The sequence below is a fragment of the Canis lupus genome, chromosome 23 (genome assembly GCF_048164855.1).
Source record: "Canis lupus baileyi chromosome 23, mCanLup2.hap1, whole genome shotgun sequence".
NCBI lineage: Eukaryota > Metazoa > Chordata > Mammalia > Carnivora > Canidae > Canis > Canis lupus.
The window spans coordinates 40,390,599-40,404,093 of NC_132860.1; the positions used below are offsets into that span (position 1 = coordinate 40,390,599).

At 36.4% G+C, this 13,495-nt stretch overlaps 1 protein-coding gene across 5 annotated transcripts in view; it reads right to left on the reverse strand.

Annotated features, from left to right (window-relative positions):
- GRM5 (glutamate metabotropic receptor 5) overlaps positions 1–13,495 on the reverse strand; it is a 511,936-nt gene that overhangs the window by 128,725 nt on the left and 369,716 nt on the right. For all 5 annotated transcript variants that reach the window (XM_072794970.1, XM_072794971.1, XM_072794973.1 and 2 more), the window contains exon 4: positions 12,640–12,875. In XM_072794970.1, the coding sequence (XP_072651071.1) occupies positions 12,640–12,875 (236 nt within the window). The remainder of the gene's footprint in view (positions 1–12,639; positions 12,876–13,495) is intronic.

The following is a 13,495-nucleotide window of genomic DNA, read 5'->3' on the forward strand; positions in this document are numbered from 1 at the left end:
GGCAGAGACACAGGCAGAGGGAGAAGCAGGCTCCATGCACCGGGAGCCCGATGTGGGATTCGATCCCGGGTCTCCAGGATCGCGCCCTGGGCCAAAGGCAGGCGCCAAACCGCTGCGCCACCCAGGGATCCCGGTTTTTTAATACAATAAATTATACTGACCTCTTTTTGAATATTAAACGAATCTTACATTTTGGGATCTTACTTTGTCATTATATATTTTTTACATATAGTTGGATATAGTTTGCTAAAGTTTTGTTTAGAATATTTATACCAATGTTCCTGAAGCATATAGTTCTTTTCTTGTGATATCCTGGTATGGTTTTATAACAGGGTAATGTTGGCCACATTGATTGAATGGGGAAGTATTCTTGCCTTAAGTTTTTGGTGGAGTTTATGTTAGAATTTCTATCAGTTTGTCCTTAAGTTCATAGTAGTGAAATTCAACAGTGAAACCATCTGGCCTGTAGTTTTCTTTGTGGGAGAATTTTTAACTACAAATTTAATTTCTACAATAGATGTAGGACTATTCAGTTTGTCTATTCTTCGGTGATCTTTGGTAGTTTATGCATTTCAAGGAACTTCTCCATTTTATCTAAGCTGACTAATTTATTGGATTAAATTGTTTTTTAAAATGTCTATTTTTGGGCAGCCCCAGTGGCTTAGAGGTTTAGTGCCGCCTTCAGCTCAGGGTATGATCCTGGAGACCCGGGATCGGGTCCCACATCGGGCTCCCTGCATGGATCCTGCTTCTCCCTCTGCCTGTGTCTCTGCCTCTCTCTCTCTCTCTCTCTCTCTCTCTCTTTCTCTTCTCTAATAAATAAATAAATAAATAAAATCTTTAAAATAAAATAAAATGTCTATTTTCCTTTTCATATTTGTTGACTCTGGATAATGTTTTATTTCTCTCATTCCCAATATCTACAATTTGTTTTTCTTTATTTTCCTGATAAATCTGTTTTTTTTTTTTCCAATTGTATTGATCTTTTAAAAAAAAACAGACTTTAGTTTCATTGATTTTCTCTATTGTATTTCTGGTTTATATTACACTGATTTTCACTCTGATCTATTACTTCCTTCCTTCTACTTACCTTGTGTTTAATTTGCTCTTCTTTTCCAAATTTCTTAAGGTAACTCTGTGATCATTGACTAGAGATAATTTTTTTTCTGCGATAGCAAGTTAATGCTACAAAATTTCCCCTAAGTGTTGTGTTAGCCCTCTGAACTACAAGTTTTTCTAGTCTGACCGCTGTGGACAGACACTATTCCTTGTCCCATGTGGGTGCCTTCTTTCCCAGGTCTGAAGTATTATCCTCAAATGCACACAGTGATCAATACTCAGTTGGATATTCAAGAAGGAGCCTCTGCTGATCTCCAGAGTTCTCACTTCCTGGACCTCTCTACTCTTTGTTCCTGTGCTCTGAGAACTCTAGCTTCCTAGGTTTCTCTGAACTCACAATTCCATCTTCTTAACTCAGAGGGCTCACCTGTATCATTTCTTATTTATTTTATTTTTTTTAAGATTTTATTTTTATTTGACAGAGAGCGCACAAGCGGGAGGAGCTGTAGACAGAGGGAGAGGGAGAAGCAGAGTCCCTGCTGAGCAAGGAGCCCAATGCTGGACTCGATCTCAGGACCCTGGGATCATGACCTGAGCCAGAGGCAGATGCCTACCTGACTGAGCCACTCAGGCACCCTTATTTCCTGTTTCTTAAGAATGACTGTCCTTCATCACTTGATATCCAATGTCTTGAAAACTGTTGTTTTATATATTTTGTCTTGTTTTGTTTATGCTGCTATTTTAAGAAGGAGAGTAAGTCCAGGCTCTTTTACTTCATCTTTGCTCAGAGAAGGCACTTTCCCATCACATCTTTAAGTGTCTTCCCATATATCATCATACTTAAGCCTCACTACAGTGTTCTGTAAATTAGGGATCAGTTTTAAAACTCATCTCATCTCACACGTGAGAAAATGAGGGACCCAGAGATGCCTAATAGTGGCTACAGGTTATTTATTTATTTATTTATTTAAGATTTTATTTATTTATTCATGAGAAACACAAAGAGAGGCAGAGACATAGGCAGAGGGAGAAGCAGGTTCCATGCAGAGAACCCAAAGTGGAACTTGATCCCGGGACTCCAGGAGCACACCCTGAGCTGAAGGCAGACACCCAACTGCTGAGCTACCCAGGCGTCCCCGATTGAGTTTTTTAATATAGATCATCTGGATATAAATCTAAGGCTTTTTACAGTGTACCTGTATGCATTAAGTGACTGATTCAGCAAGATTGTCTGGTCTCTAGTTTATTGTAAATATCTTTAATACGTTGTGCATTCCATTTCTAGTGTCTTAAGAATTTGAAAACTCTCTTTGCAGTTTCTAATGCAAGGGTTTTCTTCTGGGGATCTCTGAGTACTTTTTGATAGTAGCCATTCATTATGAAGAATTATATACACTGACACTTACTTGGATGGATAATTACTCTTATTTCTTAAACTCTGGAATTCAAATAAGAAATGTGACAGATTATATTTCTTAAAACTTTAATGTTAATATCTGGGGCCTTGATATGGCTCTATGTTCCATTTCTAAAGTAGAGTCCAAGATAGTGAAATTCTTCCCTTCTGGCAAAGAAAAGTATCAAAATGCAACAAATCCAAGAATCATACTAAGCCAAAACTGACACATCAAATTCTAATTTACTTAATTCTTTGGCTGATATAAAGACAGAAATGGGCTTCTGCTTAGCATACTTTATTACATATACTAGGATAATGTGATCAAATTTCTTTTTCAGTATATGGTTTTTAAATTGTCTTAGTGTTGTCTTTCCCAAAGTATTGTGATATTCAATGTTACATAAGATGAGTTCATAGTAAAACAAAACAACAGAGGAGATGACTAATTAAAGAAAAGTATTTGATTTTTTTTTACAATGGGATTTGTCCTTTTCCAACATGTGGATATACATTATAAATCTCTAGAAAATGGCTACAGAATGTAATAACCCAATCTATGCAACCATGGGATCCTCTTTTCATATTGAATTAGTTTTCTTTCCAAATGCTATCTTGGAAATATTAATGTAGCATAAGGATGAGAAATATCTAACCTGGGGGTTAGCCGTGGCATTTCATTTATTTAGCCCTTGTGATGCTTTTACTATATAGTTCAGCTCCTCTTATCTGGACAATTATTTTTTCCTCAATGTACTGTATTGGGTTTTCCAGTCATGTTTTCAGACAGAAGTGCTGAAGTGTTTTGAGCAAGGGCTAAGCCACTAATAGGTGTGTATTTTTTTTAAGATTTATTTATTGGGGCACCTGGGTGGCTCAGTCATTTAAGTGTCTGATTCTTGATTTTGGCTTAGGTCATGATATCAGGGTTGTGAGATGGAGTCTTGTTTCTGGCTCCACACTGTATGGAGCCTGCTTGAGATTCTTTCTCTTCCTTTCCCCCTCCTCTCTCTCTTTCTCTCTCTTCCTCTCTTAAACTATTTATTTATTTATTTATTTATTTATTTAAAAGCTAGAGAAAGAGAGAAGCAGGGAAGGAGCAGAGGGAGAAGGAGACGGTGAGAGAGAATCCATAAGCAGATACTTTGGTGAGTGTAGAACCTAATGCAAGACTGTGACATCATGATCTGAGCCAAAATCACGAGCCAGCCACTTAACTTACCAAGCTACCCAGGCACTCCAAAATCACTAATAAGAGTTTTAAAAGCAAACAATATGGCAGAAAAAAATTTCTGATGCATAGGAAGTATCCTTTAACTAATCCACCTCAGGTACTTATGACACATATTCATCAGAGAAAATGTGGACACCTCTGGCTAGAAACTTGCTCTAACAAAAAGGGAAAAAAGCTACCTCCAAGCCAGTGTAATTAACCTTTCTGAATATAGGTAATGCTTTTAATGTTACAAAATTCCACACACTCCATCAATGCTATTTGTACTGCTAGTATCTTTTATATAGAAAACACATAATGGTAATAAGCTACCATGATTTGAGCAATTTAAATTAATTTGTAATTTGTTAACTGCAACAGCTTGTGCATAAAAATAAGGCACTTGCGTATATAAACACACACATGTTCACACAGGATATGCAAGGCACAGTTCAGTTCACTGATAATGCTGAACTACATAAAAATTCTAGATGTAGGCAACAAACCCACAGTGACCCTGAGACCTGCATCCCACAGAATGGAAGCCACTTTTTTAGGCTCTGTAGACATTATAAGTCTACTTGGGTTCAAGAGAAATGAAATCATATTAATTTAACAATATTTATCACATACTTGCTCTATAAGGCATCATGTTAAAAATTTGGAAAACACAGATGAGTAATACAGTTCTCTTTGAGAAATGTATAATTTAATAGAGACAGATAGACATAAAATGTTTACATACTGGTATAACAATGTGAAAAATCTACTTATATGTTAGTGTAATATAGTAGAAAATATCCTATTGCTGTAGCTGCTTTATATTCTATGAAGATGGCATCATATTTTCTCTGGAGCAAGTGGGTTTCTGTTTGGCAATGTAACTTCAGCAGCAGCTTTGTGCTCAAAAAGTGAGCACTTCCTTCACGAAGGATAGATTTTTGAAGGAGACAAGAAAACAGTGAAATAGCTCAACAGCTCTATCTATAAAATAGAGAGATATTTACTGTGGTATATAAAAATATTAGGAGGGAAGGAGGGAAGGGTTACAGAGAAAGAAAGGGAGAGGACTCGAGCAACATGCAGCAGAAATCTGGTGGGAGTGGGAGGTGTGGGGGAGAGTATTGTGAGCAATTTGAACTGGAAGGAATATTAGACTGGATATAGTAGCTGTAGGACTTTTATTTGGAAGTGGGGTAGTTAAGGTAAACTCATTAAATTAGAACATGAACACAGAAGCGTAAAAATCATAACTATACATTAAGTTTTTTCAAAAGAAACACATCCTAGTGATCATCACCTGATCAAGAAATAAGCACATCACTAGAGCCCCAGAAATGCCCTTCTGACCAAAGGAGTTTTATGTAGGTATGGCACTCTAAAATGGATTAGTGCAATCTGTGAAGTGATTGGAGCACAGACTTATTGGGCTTAATGAACAGAAGATGAGATTTGAAAAACATATATAGGGAATTTAAAGAGTTTTGGCTTGGGGCAAAGAGATGGGTTTCCTTTTTGTAGACATTGGAGAATCACAGAAGATCACTAAGAATGGTAGTCACCTGATGAGATTCATTCATTTTTTTAATTTTTACATTTTTTTCATTCATTTTTTTAAAGATTTTATTTATTTATTTCAGAGAGAGAGAGAAAGCAATCTTGAGCAGGGGAAGGGGCAGAAGAAGAAGTGGACTCTCCACTGAGTAGGGAGCCCATGTAGGGCTTGATCCCAGGACCTTGGGATCATGACCTAGCCAAATGTAGATGCTTAACCCACTGAGTCACCCAGGCACTCTGAGATTCATTCTTTAGATGGATTCTTTGGGGCTAGTTGTCAGCATAAAATGAAAAAGGAGGAAGCTAGTATCAATGAGAAGATTAAATAGGAAGATTATTCTAATATGTGAGGTAAGAGATCATAAAGAACCAAATCACAGCAGTGGTATAATAAAGATTTGAATTCAGCCATCAATGAAAAACAGAGAACTGACATGGAAGATGTTCAAACAGTGGAATTAACAGTATTTGTTCACCAGTTGGCTGTGAGGATGATAGAAAGGAATAGGAGAGGACCTATTCCTATATCTTAGGAGACAGAGTGGATGGGTGTATCATTTACTAAAACTGGAGATGCAAAAAGGAGGAACTCAAAGTTTGGGGCTATGGTTACAAAAGTTATAATGAGGTGAGTTTTAGGTATGTAAGTTTGAGGTGCCCTCAGGACATCCAGGTGAGAATGTTTGTGTATTAATGTCATAAATGACATCTCTGGAAGCTACTGGAAGTGACAGGGAGAAATCATAGAAAGGAGACAGCAAATGAATGTCAGTGGGTGACAGTATAACTGTAAAGGAAATGGGTCCTTAAATTGGCTCAAAAACAGAATAGCATACAGTTACTAGAAAATAGTTTTAATTTAATTCTCTATAGCCTTTATTACTGGGTTATTTAAATAATGAAAAAAGTTAAACTATATTCTTCATATTTTTAATTTACTATCACTATTTGTCATTTAATTGATAAGTCAAGTCAAAAATAATTGTGCAGTTTAAGTAAAACTTACTGAAACTGGGCTCACTGTTAATAGTACATAAACCTAGATTCTGTCAAAACCACACACTCAAAACACCAAAGGGTATAGTTCTCAATCATCACTACCTGTGCAATCTCAATTTGGATATATAAATGAACCCTGCAATTTCTAATGTCCAAAATGCTTATACTTCAGTTAATTTTTGTTTAATTAATTAATTAATTAATTAATTTATTTATTTAAATTTCTGTTTTATTTTTAAGCAAGGTTCATTTAATTCCCTCATGGCTTTGGAGGCTGGAAGTCAGAAATCAAGGTATGTCAACAGGGCTGTGCTTCCTCTGAGACTCCTGGTAAAATCCTTCCTTGCCTCTTCCTAGCCACTAGTGGTGGCCATTGATCTCTGGCATTTCTTGTCCTTGTGTTGCATCACTCAAGTTTCTGTCCTCTGCCACTTTTCTTATGTGTCTCTCTTTGTGTCTCTGTATCACTTCTCCTCTTTTGGGGGGATTAAGAGTGCAACTTTATATTACCTAATTACATCCACAATGAAGCTATTTCTTAATAAAGTCACCTTCTGAGGTGCTGGGAAAGGACATGAAGTATGGTTGGGGGAGGAGGTGTAACTTCACATAGTATATGACACTTTTGGGAAAAAGAGAAGCCAGAAGTACACTTGGATACTGAAATGACCAGGTATCTCAACTTATAAGCTGCAGGAGCCCTAAGTGCATGATAGCCAGTTTCCCTTGTGATTCATTTGCTAATTCTGGGGGCTCCACGGAGGCTCAAGATTAGGAAGAGGAAAACTGAAATTTCCCATTGTTTTATACTATTGGAAAGAAAAGCCTCACCTGAGGAATAGAAACTGCTCAGACTTCATTTAGTCCTTTTCTCATAATGCATGTCAAATTTAGAAAATTATGGCTGGAGAACAAAGATCAAAAACAGTTAAAACTCTGAGTGATTCAGTCAGCCAGGGCACAGGATATACTAGCTAGACTTTCAACTGAAATTCCATGTCAACTGTTCCTGCAAGACATTTTTAAACCAGAGATTGACGACTTCTATCTTTTGTTCCAACTTACCTCATTTCAATTTCTTTGAATCTGGAAAAGGCAAAGCATCACTGGGGGAAAAATAATATAAAATTCAATCTGTATGGTATTTTATGCTCAATGTCTAGCATAAAAGAAAACATACACTAGATGTGTCAAGAAGCACAAAATGTGACCAATATGAAAAATAAGTCAACAGAAGAAGACTGAGAGAAGATCCAGATGTTAGAATTAGAAAAAAAGGGACCTTAGAATTGCTATAATCAATATGTTGAAGGAAACAGAATAAATTATTGAAAAAAATGGATGAGAAAGAATATTTCAACAGAAAATTGAGTACTATAAAAAGGAAAAAAAAGACATTCTGGGACCATAAAGCACCATATCTGAAATTAAAAATTTCTTATTTTGGTTAACAACTCACTGGACATAGATGGAGACAATGACTGGTGAAATCAAAGGCCAAATAATAGAAAAGAATCAATTTGAAGCACAGTGAGAAAAAAGATAGAAAAGAAAGCTGAGAGAAAAAGTCACCTTTATGACAAAGTCAAATAATCTAGTAGGTGTATTTGGGCACAAGAAGGAGCAGAGAGAGAAAAATGGGGCAGAAGGAATGTTTCAGGAAATAATGTCTGGGAAATTTTCAGAACTGTATCAAGTTCTTTAATCCACAGATTAGATGAGTTCTTTTTAAAAAGATTTTATTAATTTATTCATGAGAGAGAGAGAGGCAGAGATACAGGCCTAGGGAGAAGAAGACTCCCTGTGGGGAGCCTGATGTGGGACTGGATCCCAGGATCCCAGGATCCTGACCTTAGCCAAAGGCAGATGCTCAACCACTGAGCCATCCAGGTGCCCAGGTTTGAGAAGTTTCATTCAATCCAAAGAATGAAATGTATAAGGGAAATCTCACCTAATCTCATCATAATCAACTAAAAACTTAAGAAAAAACTTAAAAGTCCAGAAAAAGACACATTGCCATCCAGAGAAGAATGTTAAGAATGTTGGCTAAATTCTCAATGAAATCATGGAATTCAGAAACAAATGGAATGTTGTTTTGAAAGAAAAAAATGATTGGAGAAAACCTGGCAATATAGAATGCTATACTTGTGAATATGTTTTTTTCAAAAATAAAGGTGAAATATAGATATTAGGGAAAAAAGCTGATAAAATTTGTTGACAGTAGACCTATATCCCAAGAAATACTAAAAGAAATTCTTTAGGCTGAAAAATATCATGGTTAAAAGCAAAAAAGTACAAGAGGAATGAAGAGCACTGAAGTGGGTAAATATGACCGTTGACCATTTAGAGCAACAATCCTAACAGAGCCTTGTAGAAGGGGGGGATCCCTGGGTGGCTCAGCGGTTTGGCGCCTACCTTTGGCCCAGGGCATGATCCTGGAGTCCCGGGATCGAGTCCCACATCGGGCTCCCGGTGCACGGAGCCTGCTTCTCCCTCTGCCTGTGTCTCTGCCTCTCTCTCTCTGTCTGTCTCTCTCACGAATAAATAAATAAAATATTTAAAAAAAGAGAATCAAAGAACAAATGAACAAATAGTAAACAAATAACAAATGAAAGAAATAGGAACTAGTAATAAACCACGCTCTAATTGGGCAATTTTCATGATACATGTATCTAACAAAGGACTCATACCACAGTATACAAGGAAGTCTTAAAACAGATGTTAAAAGATAATAAACTCAAAGAAATATGTAAAAAAACCTGCACACTTTACAAAATAAGATGCCCAGATTTCCAATATAAGAAGAAATTTAACTTGGTAATATATCATTGAAAGCCAATAAAAATCACAATGTAGTACAAACACACACTGGCAGAATGTTTAAAATTAAAAAAGAATAGTATCAAGTGTTGACAAGAGTGCAGGGCAACTTGAACTCTCATACATGTCAATAAAAAGTAGAAATTAGTCTGATCACTTTGGAAAACTGCTTGGCACTATCTACTAAAGCTAAACATATGTGTAGCCTCTCATGTAGCAATTCTGTTACTAGGTATAGATCCAGCAGTAATTAGGGTATAAGTCTGCCAGAAGATATGTATATGTGCATTCATAAAATCTTCATTTAAAATACCTAAAATTCTAAATAATCCAAAGGTCCATTTATAGGAGAACTGATAGGTAAATTCTGGTAGTGTACCCAAACAAAGGGGCACTATATAGCAATAAAAAATAATAAACTACTAATACATGCAATGATGGGATGAACTCTGCTACATTACTTTGAGGAGAAAAGGGCAGACACAGAAAAGCAAATAATGTAAGATTCTATTTATATGATGTACTAGAGAATAGGCAAAACTAACAGCATTGAAAGGATTCATAGGAATGGGGCATATTCTCTATAAAGCTACTGCTAATTCTGGACTCTGATATTTAGATACTTCTCCTAACTTTTATACTTTGCCTTTCAAGAATCTCCTAAGAAAAATACGGTATCATAATTCAGCTATGAGTATTTCTATTCTTTGGGTTAAGCCATTTTTCTTACTGAACTATCCATTAGATTTAAGGTACTGTACAGTGGGTAAGGTACAGCTTCTCAACTGGCATGAATTATAAACTCTTAACACTTCTTAACACTCCAACTCAAAAGTGGTTGTCTTATGCACATTGCCTGATGAAAGGGTTTAAGTACATTATATTTAGGGAAACACTGGTGATGTTCAGTAGTGTTATAAATATGAGTAAACTATCTGGGGCCTCTTTGAATATGGGGATAAAGACACAAAAGTAAATAAGGAAATGCAGTCAAAAGTAGAGAGTAGTGAACATCTGGGTGTCTCATTGCATTCCATAGTCATATGCAAATAATTTTAAGATTTTTCTATTTTGTATCTTTGACCTATATATTAATTATTATATAATGCAAATTTGATGGCAATTTTTAAAAACTGCAATATTCTCTCTCTTTAGTATATCATGTATTTGTTAAAATTTAGAAAAACCTGAGTCCAAATATAAGTTTTGATACTTAATAGTTAAGTGACCTTGAACAAGTTATTTTCTCTCTCTAAATCTTGGTTTTGTTATTTTTAAATAAGTATAATCATAGTGCTTCTTTTTTTCAGAATAAGAGAGGTATTACATATAAGTGTCTACTTTTCTGTACAAAATGACATCTGTTGTCACATAAGATTCTAGTGGAGGGGAGGTGGCTAAAAAGTGCATTCAAGTACTAGAGTAAGGAACCAACTCTGAGCAGAGAAATCATATCTGGGTAGTCATGTGAAAGAGGTATAGCAATAGGTTGGAAGAGAGGCTTTTATAGAACAATTTCCATAGAAATAATGTTCTGTGGAAATCAATTAAGTTTTTCAAGATTATATCTAAATAAGACCTCCAATGGTGGAAAAAAAATAAGAGAAACAACTATTTCAAGTAGAAAGCATTTCAGACAAAAAGGAATAGGAAAAGAACATTGGTACAAAAGAGGTAAAGACCACCTGGAAAAATCCCCTTAGGCACATTGGTTAGGGACTGTCACTAATTACTTGGGAAAAGATCTCATTGAAGACGAGATCAGATATATTGCTCACCCTTTATAACTCCCTTAATATAGTGACATATAGTACTCTGTACACAATCCTAGAACTGGAACAGAAAGAGGCATAATTACCCAAATCTCAAGAGAGGAAAGAAGTCTGTTTCTATCAGAAAAACTGGATGGATTGGTGAAAAACATGAAATTAGCTATAAAGATTGAAATTGTGTAACAGAAGTTACAATGCTATTTATTCTTATACATTTTTTTTCCTCTGAAAATAAAAATAAAAACAAAGGAAATGAACAAGCATTTGGAGATTTTGGACAAACAGCATCTGAAGTGAGAGAGAAATGAATGCAGGCTCACACCATGAGCCTTCTGTGATTTCTGGATTTCAGTGACCAGTGCAATATCCCACGCTCTGACATCTCTCCCCTCCTCACCACCCGAATAGGAACTGACATAAGGTTGCCAAGCTCTTATTTAAGCAAGTACTGACATTTGAAAACAATCACAAATCACCATTTACTCTCTTATTCATTCTACAAAAGAATGAACTGATGCCAAAAAACATAGGATGGATATGAACTGGGAGGGAAAGTGCATTTTGAAAAATTATCTGTATCATTCCCATTATTCTCATTTTTGTGCTGGTATGTGACAACTTCTCTGTGGACAGGAATTAGGTTGTGGGCCAGGATTTCAAACCCATTGCCCCAGTACACTGCTGTGTTTCAGCATTGAGAATAAAGGCACCTATTACCATCAACCAAAACATTTTATACCTATGCAAATATGTATGGGTTTTTGTTGTTGTTACACAATGTGGGGGATAAGGCAGTCTCAACAAATCCCTTATCAATTTTAACAAACCTTAATTTTTGCAAGCTTGGACAAATAGATCAATATTGGCCCTACCTGGATTATCAGAGTCAAGATTCCCTTTCAAAGTGCAACAAATAATAGTAACCAAACTCTGTGTTTACCCCTTATATCACTTACAACATTGAATTGCAACACTGGCTGGCATGACTTCCTTCTAGACACTAAACCTCTTGAGGGCAGGAACTACCTTTCCTCACCTTGTTATCCTTACAACCAAAGCAGTAGTTGGGACAAGGTAAGCAAGCCCTTCGAAGAACGAAGAACAGAAGAATGAAAGGCTCTGGGTAGCCCCGGTGGCTCAGCGGTTTAGCGCCACCGTCGGCCCAGGGCCTGATCCTGGAGACCCAGGATCAAGTCCCATATTGGGCTCCCTGCATGGAGCCTGCTTCTCCCTCTGCTTGTGCCTCTGCCTCCCTCTCTCTTTCTATGTCTCTCACAAATCAATCAATCAATCTTAAAAAAAAAAAAAAAAAGAATGAATGGCTCTACTCAGATTATGAAGAATAATAACTATACATAACAAATCCCTGCTACTATGTTATAGTTTATTGGTGCACTAGGAATTGGCTCTGTCCTTTAGTATTCCCTGATTCGTTCTTCAGAATATATGAAACCCTTACTAAGTGTTTAACGCTGTGCTAACTGCTAAAGGTAATCAAAATGAGCAGACTGTAGTTCTTGCTTTTAAGGATGGCAACGGTGGTTCCTCTCTGGATCTCACAATACCCTTTTAGCACAGGACCTATTTCTTGAATGATATAAATAGTAAAATTATTTGAAATCTCCATGGAGTAAAGATTTGCTCTGATATGCTTTTCTTAGTGACAATAAAGTTCATTTATCACTGTAAATAGCCCAATACCCACTCTGTTTGTGTAAGAGTCCTCTCCTCTAACAGGTTACAGCCACCATCCCCATGACACAGTTGACTTAAATTGGAGCCTTCGCCTTATCCTCTATAAATGAAACAAGAAATCTTCTTACTATTGCAAGTCTTGTTGTATTTGCTGTTCTCCTGTGCAAACCCTTCCAGCCTGCACTGAAAACGATGCTGCCAAAATTCTTGAAACCAAGGGTTTCGAAGGTTTGTTTCTGGCCGGAGCTTCAGATAGTAATCATCAAACCACTTGACATCGGGAGATTGCAGCTTGATTGTGATCCCACCAACAGCTTCTCGCTGATATCCATCTGTCACATCATACCTGTCAGCCCAGCCATCACTGTGGGGAGACAAAAACCAGCTCAGCTTAGAACAGATACCTTCTAAGCAAATGATTCCATATTTGCTTTCTTTTTGAACAGATCAGTCCTTACATGGCTACCCAGGCCACACAAGACTACATTATACCGACATGATTCCTGAGATACAAGCTTAGCATAGAGTATACAATACTAAGAGTGCTAAGAAGGCACCAGTTTCAATAATCCCAGACTGTGGAGAATAACCTAATGCTTTTGGCAGGATTTTACTGGTTGTAAAATACAGTACATGCATGGAAATTGCAATGAAATCACCATTCACACTATTTACTGAATGTTTAATAGCTAGGGCAAGTTAACTCTAAATTCATTCTGTTCCTTTACCTTATAATAACTACTATAATGATCATAAGGTAAAAATGAAAATATTTCTAAAACACATCTAATATTAATGTAACCATCCTATGATGTGATATTAACTTTTTTCACCTTTTACGATTAAATTATAGAGAGGTTAAAAAAACTGCTGCTTATGGTCATTCTGTTAAATATAGATTCTTCAGCACTTCAAACTGTAGTCCTATTAGTCCTATATGCTCTTTCCTGTCACATGGTACTTCTGTATTTAAAATGCACATAT